Source organism: Glycine max, chromosome 14 (genome assembly GCF_000004515.6).
Source record: "Glycine max cultivar Williams 82 chromosome 14, Glycine_max_v4.0, whole genome shotgun sequence".
Lineage (NCBI taxonomy): Eukaryota > Viridiplantae > Streptophyta > Magnoliopsida > Fabales > Fabaceae > Glycine > Glycine max.
This window is the reverse complement of record NC_038250.2, coordinates 42180580-42197815: the sequence shown is the minus strand read 5'-3', so window position 1 is coordinate 42197815 and position 17236 is coordinate 42180580. Positions and strand designations below refer to the sequence as shown.

General features: G+C 28.2%; 1 protein-coding gene and 1 non-coding gene across 7 annotated transcripts; one reads left to right on the top strand and one right to left on the bottom strand.

Moving 5' to 3' along the window:
- The first annotated feature begins 4885 nt into the window (after positions 1 to 4885).
- Positions 4886 to 10448, top strand: TGA21 (bZIP transcription factor). Of its 6 annotated transcripts, none has more exons than XM_006596250.4 (9): positions 4886 to 5012; positions 5899 to 6060; positions 6154 to 6228; positions 6461 to 6520; positions 6591 to 6668; positions 6757 to 6820; positions 7802 to 8076; positions 8663 to 8890; positions 10024 to 10448. In XM_006596250.4, the coding sequence occupies exons 2-9, from the start codon at positions 5902 to 5904 to the stop codon at positions 10195 to 10197; spliced, it is 1113 nt and encodes a 370-aa protein (XP_006596313.1). In that variant the 5' UTR covers positions 4886 to 5012; positions 5899 to 5901; the 3' UTR covers positions 10198 to 10448. The 6 variants fall into 6 exon arrangements, with proteins under 6 accessions (XP_006596313.1, XP_006596312.1, XP_003544776.1 ...); XM_006596249.3 differs by having other exon boundaries at positions 4995 to 5133; XM_003544728.5 differs by lacking the exon at positions 4886 to 5012 and adding an exon at positions 5242 to 5373.
- Positions 10449 to 14823: 4375 nt separating this feature from the next.
- On the bottom strand, positions 14824 to 14895 carry TRNAW-CCA (transfer RNA tryptophan (anticodon CCA)). The gene has a single exon. It is a non-coding gene; the product is annotated as a tRNA-Trp (tRNA).
- Between the last annotated feature and the right edge of the window lie 2341 nt (positions 14896 to 17236).

Sequence of the window (17236 nt, the reverse complement as noted above, 5' to 3'; positions counted from 1 at the left end):
CTGAAAGAAAGAATAAAATAGATTCTAATTACATCACATCTTAATATTAAATGCACAAAATCTAATCACATAATTGTGATTGACTTCTATAGATTAAATCTTAGGAAAGAGACATTAACAAAGGAAAAATCAAGAATACACCATAAAGTGTTCTAGACCATCATATCATAAGGAATTGAGAAAGGAAAGAGAAGAGAAAAACATTTCAAGATACGGCATTATAGATCTAAATAAAAGAGTATTATACAATACAAGTTCAATGGAGTAACAAGTGAGATTTTGTCTACTTTGGACTAATGACAATAGAATTTATAAGCAGCTCCAAAAGGAAAAATGTGTGACCAAAGAGAAAATAAATCTTTAGTAGGAGAAGAAATTGGAAATGAAGGGTGAGAAGAAAGTAAATATTTTTCACTGATATAAAATTGATGCAACGAGGAAGTATAAATAAGAATGTGAGATTAATTCTGTGCAGTGCATTTTAGAAATTACAAACTACAAAGCATGATAAATGTGAAAAATATGTTATCTTAAATTTCTATAGTGTATAGTTTCTAATATATTACACATACAAGATTACACATTACAATAGCATTTTTTGCTTTAAGTTAAACTTAGTATAAATTATTTGGAAATAGATTCATAAGAAAATCAATCAATGTTACACATACAACAATTTTTTGTATGTGTTGAAATATTAAACAATTTTTTTCCATCAATAATCACCAAGGTAAAAAAATTACATATAAGTAATTATTTTGAAAGTACTTTCATTTTCTTTAAAAAAATCTTATATTATCTTTTGTTTCTATTTTCGTTATATCATAGCTTTAGGTAATATCATTTATATTTTTTTTCTTTTTTTCCCCTTATATCCATTTCACATCGTGAGGTGAGAGACACACATTATCTATCATGAATCTATACAAAACGCCTTTGTATTCTAAATTCATATGTACTTATGTAGTTAAAATAATAGATTAAGGATTCTATAGTCATTATTTGTTACAAGTTCTAAAATATAACTATGATGAATATTTTTAATAAAAAAAGAAGTACAACAAACTTTGTCATATACGTACGTACATACAGGAGTTATTCATTTTGCTTTGAGAAATTATTTGCATTTTAAATTTATATACCTCTTCTTATAATATACAGTAGAGACATATAAAAAGAGAAGAAATAAAAATACGTTATTAAATGAATAAAAAGGGATAAAATAATAAAATTTTACGTTAAATTAAAAAAATTAAAAATAAAATATAATAAATGTTCAAAGATAAAAAATGAATAAATATAAAAAAATTAAAATTTAAAATCTAACGTATTAAAAATTGTCATAAACTACTAAAAAAATATTTATCAAACAAGTTTAATTTTAAGTTAATAAAAAAATTAAAAACTAACACTAACAAATAGGAGAAAAGAAAATAGAAAACAGATATCTAAGATAAGGATACTGAATGTTTACTGTATGTTTTAAAGGAATATTAGGAAGTAAAGCAAATGATTTGGTAATTCTAAAAAAAAAGATGTTGTAGATCTAACGTATGGTATTATCTCCTTCATAAGGAGGAATCAAATTAGGAGGGAAAAAATGTAATTTTTTTTTATTGTTTTACTTTATTAAAAAAATATGCTAATAAAATAATATAGTAATAGGCTTAAATTTATTTCAGTTAATTTTAACTTTTTAATCAATAAAAAATATTTTATATAATTTTTATTTATTTATTTACTTATTCAAAAAAAATTAAGATAATATTTTCACTTCTTTCCTTCTTATTTTTTCTATTTAAATAACACTTTTTTGCCTTTTTATTTTAATTTTTTATTTCTATTCTTTTTGTTTTTAATTTTTAATTTTATTTCTAATCCAAACAGAGCATTTAAATTTTTGCTGTAAATAAATAAAGTATAAAATATATTTTAAAATTAAACAGACTTTTTTACCATATAAAATATAAAAATGGAAGAAATAAAAGTATATAAAATGAGATAAATAATGAAAATAGAGAGAGAGAGAGAAAGTAAATTATAAAAAAAATTTAAAATGTATGAATAATATAAGTCTTGTTTTATCCCCAACCCAAAGAATTATTTAGTAGTAATAAAGTTACTGTAATCCACATGCCACAAATAAGAAGCCAGATCACCTTCTTATAGTGGAGAAATTCTTGTAGGTGGGGTATGCAAAAAAAAGCTTAGCAATAGCATTAATTAGCAAATGACCGGGTATCATGCGGCACCACTAGGCAAAGTAGTTATGTCTTAATTTACTTTTAACTTTTTCTTTTTTTATCTTTAAAGCAAATTTGACGTAATCCGACCTTCCATGTCCTAGCTGGTTCATATAATAAAATATTAATTATAAGTACCATTTAGGGTTTGCCTTGGAAGTTTACAGAAACAAGACTAGCTTGATCAAATATGGACACCTTAAGATATATGAATCAATTACGTACCAACTTTTTTTCCCTACAAAATTTCAAGGAAAACTTGTTTAATAAGATAAGGTATGTCTATGGTTTAAAATATATAAGAAACGTAAGGTGGAGGACTGGCCGACTGGAACATCATTTATAAAAGGTTTATTTGGAACAAAAATGTTATAATATACTCCTAGTAAAAATTTAAATCTAATTGCATCGTTGGAAGCATGGAGGATAATTTATATATTAAGAGTAGTGGTTACCTAAAAAAATGTTTTAATTAATATTTCCAAGTGTATGGGTGAGGGTAAGAATTAAAATTTATGAGAGTGGATGAAAGGTTATTAATATATGATCAAATATTTTTACATTTTTGTAAAATAAGAGTATATTACAAATAAGGTTTTATAACAATAAGATTTTGCATAGTTAGTAAATGACTAGATTCACATGAATTTAATTCTTGACTTCAATGATACATTTTAGTTATGTTTGATAAATAATTTCAGTTAATTTTTAGTCTTTTTAAAAAAAACTATTTAAAAACTAGAAGCTATAACTTAACATTTTAAAAAATGTTACTTCAGTTTCAAAAAAACACTATAAACTATTTTAAAAACTTATTTATCAAATGTTGTTTTAAAATTTAGATTTACATGTCAAAAATGAGATGAGTATATAACATTTTTATGCTTGTTTCAAGTTTTGTAAAACAATTTCCATGTAAAAATTGTTTTCGGGTACATGTTTAGAGCATGATCCTCAATAATTCATTCTCATTAAGCAAGAATGATATATAATTTATTCCCATGAGAATGATTGAATAAGATTGGGTAGTGAGTGGTTAATTAAAAACATTAGTGAAAGAAAAAATAATATTTTTTTCTGGGACTATCCTTGTTTTATAATCTCACAATATTGGAAATAAGTTTTTACATGATACGATAAATCAAACATGGATTTTCAAAAATATCATTTCTGAGTATCATATTCCTATAGAATATAATATCATTTTACTATACAGAAACGACTTTATTTGTAGCTAGGTGGAAAAATAAAATAAGGACTACATTGATTGATAGCTACGATTAAGATTCAGGATCACAACCTTCAAAACTTTGGTTCTTTGCTTCGATTGCCTATGCAGGACTTGGTGGCAGCGGATTAAAGGATTGTCTGGTACAGATATTTAAATTCACATGAAATGCAGATGAGATACGAGCTAGCTTGATGTCACGATTGAAGGCTAAGGGAAATTATTGGTTAAGTTGAGTTCACTGTAACGCCTTTTTGTGATGAAAAAAGAGGTAGAAAAAGAATGAAATAAAGGAGCAACCTGTTTACTTTAAGTAAATCTCTTATCTTCTTTACAAAAAGCATTTTCGGATGTCGTTTGTGAAGCACAATATATACCTTTTCCATGTGAGGTGGAAAGGGACAACTTGGGGCGAATCTACGGGTTGATTATATTATTTTGGAATGGGTATGATCAACAAGACAATTAATTCTACTTTGATTTTATTATCAAAGTTGAGGTGTAAGGTGCATTGGTATCACTTTAGTTAAACAAATTAATTAGCTACTTTCATAACCTAACATGATAAGGTCCTCAATAATATTTCATCATATATATATATATATATATATATATATATATATATATATATATATATGATTCATTGTTTGGATTCTCTATACTTGTATATGTGAGAAGAACGATTCAATTTCTATTTTTGGTGATTTACTTCCTAGTGAGTACCATTCTTAGTGGTGGTGGATTCAATTTAATTACTATTTATTAATGATAAATGGTATATTCTCAATAAATTAATGTTTATATAAATGGTAATTTATAATTATTTTTTTAATATTAAAAATAAAGTGTGTCAAATTATAATATGACTCTATTCAACAAGATATTTTAATTAACTTTTAAGTTTTTTATTAACTAAAAAGTTTGTTTGATTGTTTAGTAAATAATTTTTTTTAATAATTTTTAATGCTTTATAAAACAGTAACTTCTAACTTTTAACTTTTTATATTTTTTTATTTTTAATATATTTATCCAATTTAGTAATTATTATTTTTAAATAAATTATAATATTAAATGAGAGAAGAGATCCAATTACATAAGTTAAGTTTATGAGTTTGAGTCCTATATAGTAAGATATAATGCAAGGACAGATTCGTCCTTGAATTAAAATGAGTTAATTTTATGAAGTGAGATACTTTACCTCTGATTGGTATAGAGAAAAAAAAAATTGAGGAAGATAAAATTTTAAAAATTGAATGGACAAAAAAATAAAAGAAAAAGATTCTAAAAGCTATTTTTCTTTTCATTTTCTCTTCAATGAAATAAAAAATAATAATATTTTGTTATCTGTATTTTTTTTTTCTTCTCATCCTAATATACTATTAATTTAATTTGATTCTGAGTAGGACCTTAATGCTGTATGCTTCAGAAAATCAATTATTTATAGTACAAAAAGCTTGAAAGTAGAAGTAATATCTTCACAACTCATGTTAGTCAAAGTGTCAAAGATCACTATCAACTGAATAAGAAAAGCTGTGAACTTGGTAGCTTCCTCTCTGTTTTTTCCCTTTGGATTTTTAATGCACCGCTGAGTTTTCCTAGACCCTAGTGTTTCTCTCAGAGTGGAAACATAACAACTTTACATTAATAAGTTGACACATCAAAGTAAAGTTTCTTAAACCCTGTAGAGAAAATACAATTGTGTTATTATACTCAGAAAATAATACTTCGTTTATTTTAGAATTAAATTTTCATATGTTTTCTTCAGTTAGTGCTTTGCTTTTCATAGTTTGTTGGCATACAGGAAAACAATGGTAGTGTGTATATATAAAATTTCTGGGGGATTCATTTCATTTGGGTCTGTCTTGGACTAATAGTAATATTAGCTGTGTATGTATTGGCCAGGTTCAGTTCCCATTTCAACTTACCTAACTTGAAAGTTGTCGTTTATATTGGATTCTGTGTTACAATTATAGGATAGAACTACTGATACAATTATTCAATAAGTCCTCTCTTTTCGTTTTTGCAATTGATTTTTCGGATAGGGTTGCGTGAGGAGTAATCAAGCTTCTGAGTTAATGGAGTGATACTAAATCAGCTCCTTCCTTTTGATTGAAGTTCGTTTATCATGTTAAATTTTTCTTATAAGTGGCATGCATCAAACATGGTTTATTTTCATTAGTATTTAAATAGTTATATCCTTTGGACAATCCTTGAAATAACAGAACATAAACCATGTGAAAACTTCTCAATCTTGCTGTTTCTGAGGTTGAGGTTTCATTCAATTTCCAGCAAACCCAGATTACAGTTTTCCAATCAATTGCCAGTTATATTAAACGAGACCAAGTCTAAAATTTCCCATTTTACCTTGCCTACATTGCATTGAATCTCCAATTTGAGATATGAATTTCCTTTTTGCATGATTTATAGTATATGAACTCTTCATCAACTCAACTAGTCCTCACGAAAAGGATGGGTATATATGATCCATTCCATCAAGTGAACATGTGGGGGGACAGCTTTAAAATTGATGGAAGCTTGAACTCAATTGCTCCCCAAATGTTGATGATTAAGCCTAGCATGCGGAACAAGGTAAGAATGTAGGAATTTCCCTTTTGTTAGTGAGTTGGCATTGTTTTATGGGAAAACTTGTTAATAACAGTCTTTTGAATTTTATTTGTCCAGTCTGAATGTACTCCTCACGAATCAAGGGAACCTTCTGGAGATGATCAAGAGACTAACGACAAAGCTGATACTAAGGTGATGAAATTTCATCACTATATATTTCTTTTAAGTATTTCCTGATCATCTTTCCCATGCTTCATTTTAATCATTGTAAATAACTTGGAAGGGAACATGTTGATTTCCTTCACATATTTATATTTTATACCTTAATAAGAAATTGAAATTAATGCTTTGGAGATCTGATATCAAACATTAATGCTTTTTATTTGAGTCTCTAACGTTGTAGTTAATGAATATTTGTTTGTAGGCACTAAGACGTCAAGCTCAAAATCGTGAGGCTGCTCGGAAATGTCGGCTGCGGAAGAAGGTTGTAAAAACTGAATTTATAGGAAGGTGGCCGGTGTTTATAATCTGATTCTTACTTATGTAATTCATAGGCTTATGTTCAACAATTAGAAACAAGCCGTGTGAAGCTCATGCAATTGGAGTTGGAGATTGAGAAAGCAAGAAAGCAGGTGATCCTAACTGAAAATCATCATCCTTATTTATGCCTTTTATTTTAGTGTATTGTCTTTAATCACATACTAAAATGTCTACTTGCAGGGTATGTACATACGCCGTGCACTAGATGTCAGTTATATGGGATCATCCGCAACAGTTAACCCAGGTTTGTAATTCATAATTTCAGTTTTAAGCTTCCTCAAAATGTTCTTCTTTTCCTAGTTATTTGTGTACTACTTTTTTCTTGTGTTTTTAGATGCAGTTGCAGTTTGTTTTATATTTATGTTCATGTTTAAGCTACTGTATTAGACTCAAATTTATACCTCCATTGTATCATGTAATGATACTTTTATCAGGTATTTATGCGATTATTCTTAGTATGCCTCTGCATCAAATACAGATTTGCTTCAAGTCAATGCAATTTTTACCATGACACAGAACAACATCCGGCAGTCAATGAACATTTTTGTCTATTTTAATTCAAGTTAAGATTACTTGAGTAAAGTTTTCAACCACTGGTGGAAGAAGTTTACAGCTATAACTTTTTTTTTTTTTCTGAACCACATGTTGAGGGAAGATCTCTAAAGATTTTGGTAGAAGGGTGTGAGCTGATCTTGCCCCATGTTTGTGTATGCCTCATCCATTGCCTCAATTATGGCCCTTCCCTCTTATGGGATTATTCTTAGTCTTGAATTTCACATTTTTTTTTCCAAATAAGTTCTCAATATCCTTTTTTCAGAAGTCAAATTGGTGGCATGTGCACAAAGCTAAAGCTAAAGTATGAATATATCGCCCTTAGGATGTATTCCTTGATTTGGTGTCCATGTAACAGATTGTTAGCAGCTTCATTTCTTAAACTGCTTAGTAGACACTTCTAGTATCCGAAATTAGCATATTGCAATTAATATTCTGTTTCTATCAACATTTCTTCTAAGTGATCCAAGTATGAGAAAATCAAGCATTTCATGTGGAGCTGCAAGTTGCTTCCATGATATGAATATTCTAATGTTAACACTTAACAGACCTCTTTTAATAGAATTATCAAATGTCATTTATTTTGTGATTACAGAACTATTAGTTTTGTCAGTGTATGAAGCATTGAGCTTATAGCATGTGGCATTATTTAATATGGTCCATCTTTGTGAAGCAAGGATAACTCTGTTTGAACTTGAATATGGACAATGGATTGAAGAGCAAGATAGACAGAATCAAGAACTGAGAAATGCATTGCAAACTCAAGCATCTGAAATGCAGCTTCATCTACTTGTTGAGAGTTGCTTGAGTCACTACTCAAATCTTTTCAGGATGAAAGCAGAAGCTGCAAAGGCTGATGTCTTCTATTTAATCTCTGGTGCATGGAAAGCATCAGTGGAACGCCTTTTTCTTTGGATTGGAGGATCCCGTCCATCTCAGCTTCTAAATGTACATCCACATACTACTATTTGATTCTAACAACTTTTTTTTTTTTCTGTTCATTGATTGTGTAAAATGGGAGCTCCATATTATATTTCTTATTTTCTCATGTTGCAAAACCAATTATATTGAAGAAAAACAATTGTTTGTTAAATTCTTGATTACCCTTTAGTATTCCTGAAGATTTAGAAATAATAGAAAAATAAGTATCTACTCATAATTGAGTGGTATATCTACCAAGTGGAAGTGTGAGGGTTGAATTGAAGTCTCAGTTTGAACTTTTGAAGATTTCAGTCATATTAGAGTGCTTAGGAAGCCAAAAAAGAATATCAGATTCTATGCATAACTAGAGTTATTGGATACTTTTGATATGATGCATCTAGTTGCTTTTGAGAAAATATCTTTTCTATCTTATGTTCTGGACTATAAATAAACATCTTTTCTGCTGGATATGTTACTATTTCTGAATTTTCATAATACATTCATGTTTCTTGTTACAAAATATTGTACAAACCTCAAAATGATAAAAACAAAAGTCGTATCCCGTATGTGAACCTCAATAACCGTGTAAAAATTACTTGACCTTTTCTTTCAGATCATTGCACCACAACTTGAGCCTTTGACTGATCAACAAATTGTGAGCATTAGCAACCTCCGGCTTTCATCTCAGCAAGCTGAAGATGCACTTTCACTAGGATTGGACAAACTCCAGCAGAGTCTGGTCCACAACATACCATCAGATCCATTGGTTGTAGGACACTACGGGTTTGAGATGGCTGCTGCCATGGACAAAGGTGAAGCACTAGAAGGTTTTGTAAACCAGGTAATATAAGATCAAATTTTGGATCTGTTTGGACTTTGGAGTTTGTTGTTACTCGGTCATATTATGGGGAAGTTGGGACATTCTATGTAGTCTACTGTCCATAAAAGCCTTTTGAAAATTGCAAGTATGGTTTTAAAAAACAGTCTGCAACCACGATTTTGGTCGTTGCCTCAAAGTTTATGACTAATCTCAACCGCAATTTGTAGTCACATTTGCCACATTTATCAGCAATTTTGTCAATGTCAAGAATTGCGATGAAAATGTGACTGCAATTTAAAATCTTGATTGCATGAGAATCGGATAGCGGAAATCTATGTTAGTTACACTTTTGATATTTTTATTTTTGTCATTTATCGAATTTGGTTCCTTCATTTTTTTTTCCCACTATTTTAACTGTGTGATTTTGATTTGAACTTAAATATATTTTTAGTTTATATTAGCATTTTTTTTATTTTTGGTCCTTTTAAGCTTATTTTTTAAAATATAGTTCATGTAAATTTGTACTTTTTTTAATTTTAATCCCTGAATGATATTTTGTTCATTTCTAATCCTGTTAATTTTAGTCCTTATAAATACAAATTTGTGGGACTATGAAAGAAAAAATTAGAATTTTAAAGAAACTAAAATTAAAAAAAACACAAACTTACAAGGATTAAAAAATAAAATAAAAATTTACAGGGACCAAAATTGAAAAAGCTCCAACTTATAAAAATAAAAAATATTAACTTACATAAACTAAAAACATATTTAAACTTTTGATTTATCTATTAACTTGACCATCCAATACTTAATGGAAATGCTCACAAAAATGTTGATGTGAATGTGCTAACATGAATGTGCAAAATAGAGTGTCAGGTTAATATTTTTATAAAAGATCTTGCAAACCAATATTCTTAAAGCGTTGGTTAAAGAACTAAAAAAGGAGAATCTATTTGTTATGAAAATGATAGAAAACATAAAAAAGTATGATTACGTGATTTTGCAAATTCTAATAAGAAAAAATATCCTTAGTTTCTTAACCAATATTCTAAAGATATTGGTTAGCATTTCTCATTACCTTTTATAAATATTAAATGTTAAAGTTAATAGATAGACCAAAATTACATAACTTGAATTTATTTTGTTCTTCACAGGCAGATCACCTTAGGCAACAAACTCTGATTCACATGTCTCGGATCCTGACGACTGGGCAAGCTGCTAAAGGCTTGCTGGCTATGGGAGAATACTTTCATCGTCTTCGCACTCTTAGTTCTTTATGGACTGCTCGTTCATGTGATCCTTCCTTTCCCACTCAACTCTCAAACTGAGATCTATTTCTTTAAACCTCAACTGTAATGTGGTTTGCACAACAGGTGCTCAAATCTACAGAGATCTCTGTTTTGTTTAATATGTTAATGTATATGCTAGTAATTAATTGTGCCTAGTTAGTACCATGAAGGCTGAAGCAAAGTTTATATGATTTGTTGATCTAGAGAACAAATGAACCACTCTGTACATAAATATTGTATCATCTTCCACATGGAATCATGAAAAAGGATTTAGGCCGACCTTAGATAAATTTCTCTGCATATACTTGCAAAAAAGATGTTTTTGATCTCTTCAAAATTTTCCAAATTTGGTTTAGCCTTCCAATTTTTGTTGTCTTCCTCTAATTTAGAAATACTTCACTTTGGTTACCATTAATATTTGATGGAAATTATAAACCTCCCCAAAATATACTTTAAGGACTAAAGTGAAGTATTTTTAAATTAGATGAACAAAAATAAGACGATAAAATAAAAAGTAACTAAAATGAATGATTTATTTTCAAAATTGAAGATTAATAGAGGTATTTTAAAATTTTAGAAAATAAAATATCCAACTCATACATTTCAAGCAATATGTAGAGATTCCTCGTTGATGCTTCTTTGGAAGTTCACTTTTTTTTTTTTTACTGCTGGAAGTTCACCTATATTCCTTGGTTTAACATTTCACCATACATATCCCCTTTAATGAATCATATTAGTATTTTTATTTTTATTTATTTAATTTTTGTGGAAAAAACAAACAGTGATATTAGCTAGACTTAAATCCATCAAATCCATGAGGACCAAAAGTATGATCCAGATCAGGGAGAGCAAGAGATCAATAGAGACGAGTTTATCTTTATTCTTATCTAAATCCAAATTTAGACCGGATCATTTATCTAAATCCAAATTCGAAATGATCAAGATCTGAAATATTTGAAACAAAATCGGATCGACTCATCTTTCTTACATAATATTATCAATTTTAATATTATATATTTAAATCATAAAATACAAGAAGTATAAAACTAAAATCAAGATATATTTTATAATGTTTTTTAAAATAGTTAATATAATTATAAATGTAACATCATGTTATTCAAAATAGTATCTTCTATCAAAATGTTTTATTATTAATTTATAATTGTTTAAGAAAACTTAGATTTAAATATGTTTTTGATTATGGTAAATTAAATTTTTTTTTATTTTTGTTCCTGAAAGTTTATTTTTCTAATATTAGTCATGTAAGTTGATGTTTTTTCAATTTTGGTCCTAGTAAATTTTTATTCATTTTAGTCCTTGTAAGTTTTTTTTTTTAATTTTAGTAAAGAGTCTAATTTTTTCATTTATAATATTCAAAAGTTTGCACTTATAGGAACCAAAATTGGGATGCAAATTTACAGGACTAGAAATGAGTAAAATATCTTATAGGGATTACAATTGTAAAAGCATAAACTTATAGGGACTAAAATTAGAAAAATGAACTTACAACAACCAAAATTGAAAAAATCGCAAACTTACGAGACTAAAATTAAAAATAAATGAACTTATAGGGACCTAAAATAAAAGAAAGTGCTAACTTACATAGACCAAAAATATATTTAAGCCAAAAACTTATATATTTTGAAAGAATATAGCACACAAAATCAAGTTGGGACAACCCTAAGCATAATCTGAATCTGTCCTCAACATACATCGGATCTAATTTTAAAACCCAAACTTGTCTAAAGCAACATCAGGCTAGGTCGGGTTGGTGGGATGGATTGGGTCATGCTCACCACATGATCCAAAGGTGTTATCCCATATGTTATCATAATCCTAACATGACGAAATGATGAGACAATTGTTAAACATACCTCCCTTAATTAAAATGTACATCCTTTTTTTATTTTTTTTGTTATTAAATTTACTTAAATAACTCTACCCCTTACCTCCCTCAGTCTCTTGAGGGGAAAAAGGTGTTCAAAACACAGCGGAATAAAAGGGACCTATTTTGCATCTAAAATTATATTTAAATGGACGACATATTAAATGTGTACCTGTTAATGAGTTCTTGAACCATGTAAAATTTTTTATTGAGACTAATCTCTATTCACCAACAACAATTTTGAATGAAAAGAGAAGTTATCATTGGTATGTTCAACGTGCAGCCTAGGGCTGTATTTATAGCACGCCAAAGATAATAAATTTGTGATAAAATCGAAACAACTATCTTATCTTTTAAGCCATTTTAAAATATTGTTTCTTCATTTGATCACATTAAATTTTCTAATTTAATTGATCATCAAATATTAAAATAATTTCCTTAACAAAGATTAGAACACTCATTTGTGTGTGACCTCGTAGATTCAATACTAAGCCGATAATATATTAATCAAATTAATATATTAATCAAGATAGGTAATTAACAACACTCCTTAACGTCTGGATAACATGAAGTAACGTTTTACTTTCATAGAGTATGACATTAATGTCAAACTCTCTCTACTTAACTTATAATGACTTAAGAAGTTTACGGCATCTTTATGAATATTTTCTAGTTACAGTAGTTCCCATAAAAGTGTAAAGGTACAATTGTGTTTATCCACGGTAATGAGTTTTCTTTCGAAAATCTTGAATAAAAAACTACTTTCTCCAATATATAGCAATATATAATCACATTTAACATAAACAGAAGCGGTGTATAAACCCCAACATGATGCCCAAAAAAACACTCAAATTCAAACCAAATATCCAATATGACAATATTTGAATTTACTAACGATTAATATGTGTTGTTCCAAAAAAAAAAAAGGATTCATATAAACAAAGCAATTAAAGTATAATAAGAATCAAATAACTTTAAATCCCAATAATCTAATAATAATGGTGACTATGATACCACTTGTTGGAATTTTAAAGGATCCTTATAAAATATCAATATAACCACCAAGAATACATTACACGTTAAATTATCAAGAAGAGTTTTAAGAGAATATTTGGATCCATAATGATTGTTGATGAAACAAACGCAGCCAGAACCTGAATCCATAGGTAATTTCTGATTTATGCACTCTTCCTTTGGGTCAATTATGGAATGTTGTAGAGACAACGGATAACCGGCTAACAACATAGTCGGTGATTTCATGATTCTTTCTCAATCAGAACCTCTTTATTTCTCAATAGAACCTTGTTAACTCTCTTCAGATGGGAAGAAAAGAAACTATGTGTGACGGCTCGATATAGTAGAGACCATATCATTTTTATAGTGTGTTAACTTAACAAGGTTCTCTTCATCCCCTAATGGGTCAATACTGACATCTGCTCATTTAAGTCTATATCATTTGATTTAGTTATCTAATGAATTCACTTAATTTGATCACATAGAATAAAACTCACTAATAATAATAAAGAATAGTTAATATAATTGTTTTATAATATTAGTTCACATTAATTATTGGAATACAAAATTCAAGCAAACAAATTTCTCATTTTAATCAAGGACTTATCAAATTAACAATTTAATAAAATAATAAATATGATAATAAAATAAAGAATAATTATTTACTAAAACTGATAACACGATAAATTAGATCGTAGGCATACATATTTATCCCAAAAATCTCTCTGATCTTGATCTTAGCCAGAAGGCCAACAAAGGTATCCTCGATCCCTCTCATCTAAATGTTAGAAACAATTCCTTCAAGGTTTTTTTTTTCCTCAGGTCTCTCGCAATCATACTCCGAAAATTCCATTGTTCCTCCTCTTAAGAAAACAAAAATGTAATTGATAATAAAAGAAAAGAAAGATTTTCATTGTAGTTTGTTTCTGGTTCACACGTTGCCTCATTTGAAGATGATGGATGTCTCATCCAATTGGTTGGTAATTGAATTGCAAGAAAATGTGACACATTGGCATTATGAAGCCTAAGTAAGCGGGAGCTTATTTAACCCATTTTGGTAGGGGATGTGTTACGCTGGCTGGTATTTTATTTACATCACACTGACATGGGAATAATTTACTGTGGCAATCTCAAAGCATGGCACTTACTTGTACTGGTTGGACCGCTAATGGACAGTTTTTATCTGTCAGGCCAATTTGGGTAGTCCTCTTTTAGGAGCTGCAATTATATCGGCGTAGGGTGTTATTTCTTTGTCAAGTAAGGGTAGGGATAATCTCTTTCTTGTAGGCTTGTAAAAAACAGTTTGTACTCTTTCTTGTCTTGAATTGAGAAAATATTGGAGGAGATTGGAACGGATGCATCTCTTGTGAAGTATGCTGAATTCTGTGTTCTTGTTCTCTTGTGAAGAGGATTAATATAATTTTTTGTGAGAGAAGTGTAAGAGGAAAAAATGGGAAGGAACTGTTCTAATATTTGGATGAGAGGGAGGTAAGGAATGAAGTTGTTTAAGTAAAAATAATATAAAAAAGGAGATACATTTAATTAATTAAGGGGGTATATTTCTCATTTAACAATGGCCAAGGACTGAACCCAATTGACCCACAAAAGTGTCCTTTTGAGTTTTTGGTCAATCCCCACAAAAAAGTCCTTAGCTTAATGCTATTCCAAAAACCAAAAATGTAGTGCAACACTGAAACTTTTATCCGAAAAAGGCAAAGGCCCATCATAGAAAATTCGGAAACCAAAAAGCAGACGGATAGGGGGATTGAACCCGACGTGAATCGAACACGCAACCTTCTGATCTGGAGTCAGACGCGCTACCATTGCGCCACGGATCCGCTTGTTTACATTTTTATTTCTAAACCTTTATATATAATATAAATCTCGAAACAAGTTAGTTTCCTTTCTATATATCTCGGCTGTTTTACAAAAGGAATAAAATTTTACCTAATTGAAGAATCTTTTAAAAAATTATTCAAAAAAGAATAAATTCTAACCGGTGTTAGGACTTTTAAGTTAGAATTCATAACATTTGTTACGATTTTTTATTTTTTTTTAACTGAAGTCATAAAATTATTTATGACTTTAATTAAAACTTTTTTTATGACTTTAAAATCATAAAAAAAAAAATTTTTTGGTTTTACGACTTTAAAGTAAAATCTTTTTTTATTTTTTGTAAGGTTTATAACTTTGAAGTGGTATTTTTTTAATTTTTAAGTTTTTTTTAAATTTACAATTTTTATACACTTTTTTATTTTTTTAAAAAAATAATTAAAATATTATTTAAATTTATAATAAATAATATTAACTTGACTTATTTATTAGTATATTTTTTATGATTTTATTTGATATGTTGTTATTTATTTTAATGTTTTATTATTTAAAACATGTTATATATTTTTAATATTATTTCATTTAAATATTTTTTATTTAAAGTTTAGATAATCTATTAATAAAAATACATAAAAAAAATTAAAAGATGATATTAAAAATTTGAAAGTCTTTAATTTAAAAATTGATTATATTTAAACATAAATTACATATTTATTAAATAAAAATTGATTATGTTAGTGATCATCAAGATAATATTGTGGTTCAAATTAACATATATGTAATTTTTATTTAAATATAATCAAATTTTAAATTAAAGTCTTTCAAATTTTTAATATCTCTTTTTACTTTTTTATATGTATTTTTATTAATAGATTATTTAAACTTTAAATAAAAAATATTTAAATAAAACAATATTAAAATTATATAACATATTTAAAATAATAAAACATTAAAATAAATTAATAACATATCAAATAAAATCATAAAAAATATACTAATAAATAAGTCAAGTTAATATTATTTATTATATATTTAAATATTTATTAAAAAAGAAATAAAAATAGCGTAAAACATTGTAAATTTAAAAAAAAAACTTAAGAAATTAAAAAAAAATAAAGAACAACTTCAAAGTTGTAAACCTTAAAAAAATTAAAAAAAAGTTTTACGACTCGTACAACCAGAAAAAAAATTTGTGACTTTAAAGTCGTACAAAAAGTTTTAGCTGAAGTAACAAGTGTTGTTACGACTTAGAAGTTGTAATGCTGTTATGACTTGCTCCTTTCGGATATATCATTTTAAAAGATGTCCCAATTGGAAAATTGGTTTTTAATATAAAAAAAAAGCCATATATCTCTGCCACAGTTGATAATTAAGGGCCGTCATTTATCTTCGGTAAAAAAAAAAAAAAATCAACAATAGTACATGTAAGTGGGTATTTGTTCTTACGTTAGTCTAAGGGACTTCGAGGCTACGGCAGATAATTGTTCAAATATCACATATACAAGTGTTTATTTACATTGACTTGATGGGAAAAAATATATTAAGATATTGGAATGCTGATTAAATAAATAAATAAATTTCACTTCAAATGCTTTGTTGGTTTTCCACTTTTCCTCACTTTTTTTCTCTATTTAATGTAGATTTGTCGATATCTAACACATTTTCAAGAGATAGCCATGATGGCAAATGGATCTCCTAGCCCTTCGAATTGGTGCAGGTTCTTCTCTTTTTTTAACTCCCTACTAGTTTCTACATATGCGGCTATGACCTGTGAATTGTTATTTAGTACTATCACTCACACACGCCGCCACCTTTTACAGTTAAAGTCATGGAGCCAAGCAACCTACAATGCTGAAAATGAGTGCCCCAAAGACTTTAAACAAACCCATAACCTGGGCCTATGCCCTACCCCAAATTCGTATTGGGTTCAATTGTCTGCAGATGAAAGTGCAAAAGCCTACAGCTATTTATTTGAGACCCATTAAGTATTTATATGAACCAAGTTTGTAGAATTGTAGTTGTAGTGCATGTTGTACCTCCTATGATCAAATAATTTTCTAGATTAACCCAACTAGGAAAAAGAGGCACAACACAAGATATGCATAAAGGAAAATGAAAAGAACCTTCTTTAAATATATATATATATATATATATATATATATATATATATATATATATATATATATATATATATATATGGAAAATGATGCAAGTGCAGGCTAGCTCCACTTTGGATCAGATTTCGGCTGAAAAAATAATGTCGTGTGAGAAAATACACAGTAGAAGACTGAGAACAGTGTACCTCCGAGAGGAAAACAATTAATATCCCCCTCCCTAAAAACTAAT

What these genes read in the sequence shown, in the direction of transcription:
- TGA21 (XM_026125561.2), top strand. An exon ending in GTCCATCTCAGCTTCTAAAT is followed by an intron (nt 8,077 to 8,662) that starts GTACATCCACAT and finishes CTTTTCTTTCAG; the next exon opens with ATCATTGCACCACAACTTGA. An exon ending in TAGAAGGTTTTGTAAACCAG is followed by an intron (nt 8,891 to 10,023) that starts GTAATATAAGAT and finishes TGTTCTTCACAG; the next exon opens with GCAGATCACCTTAGGCAACA.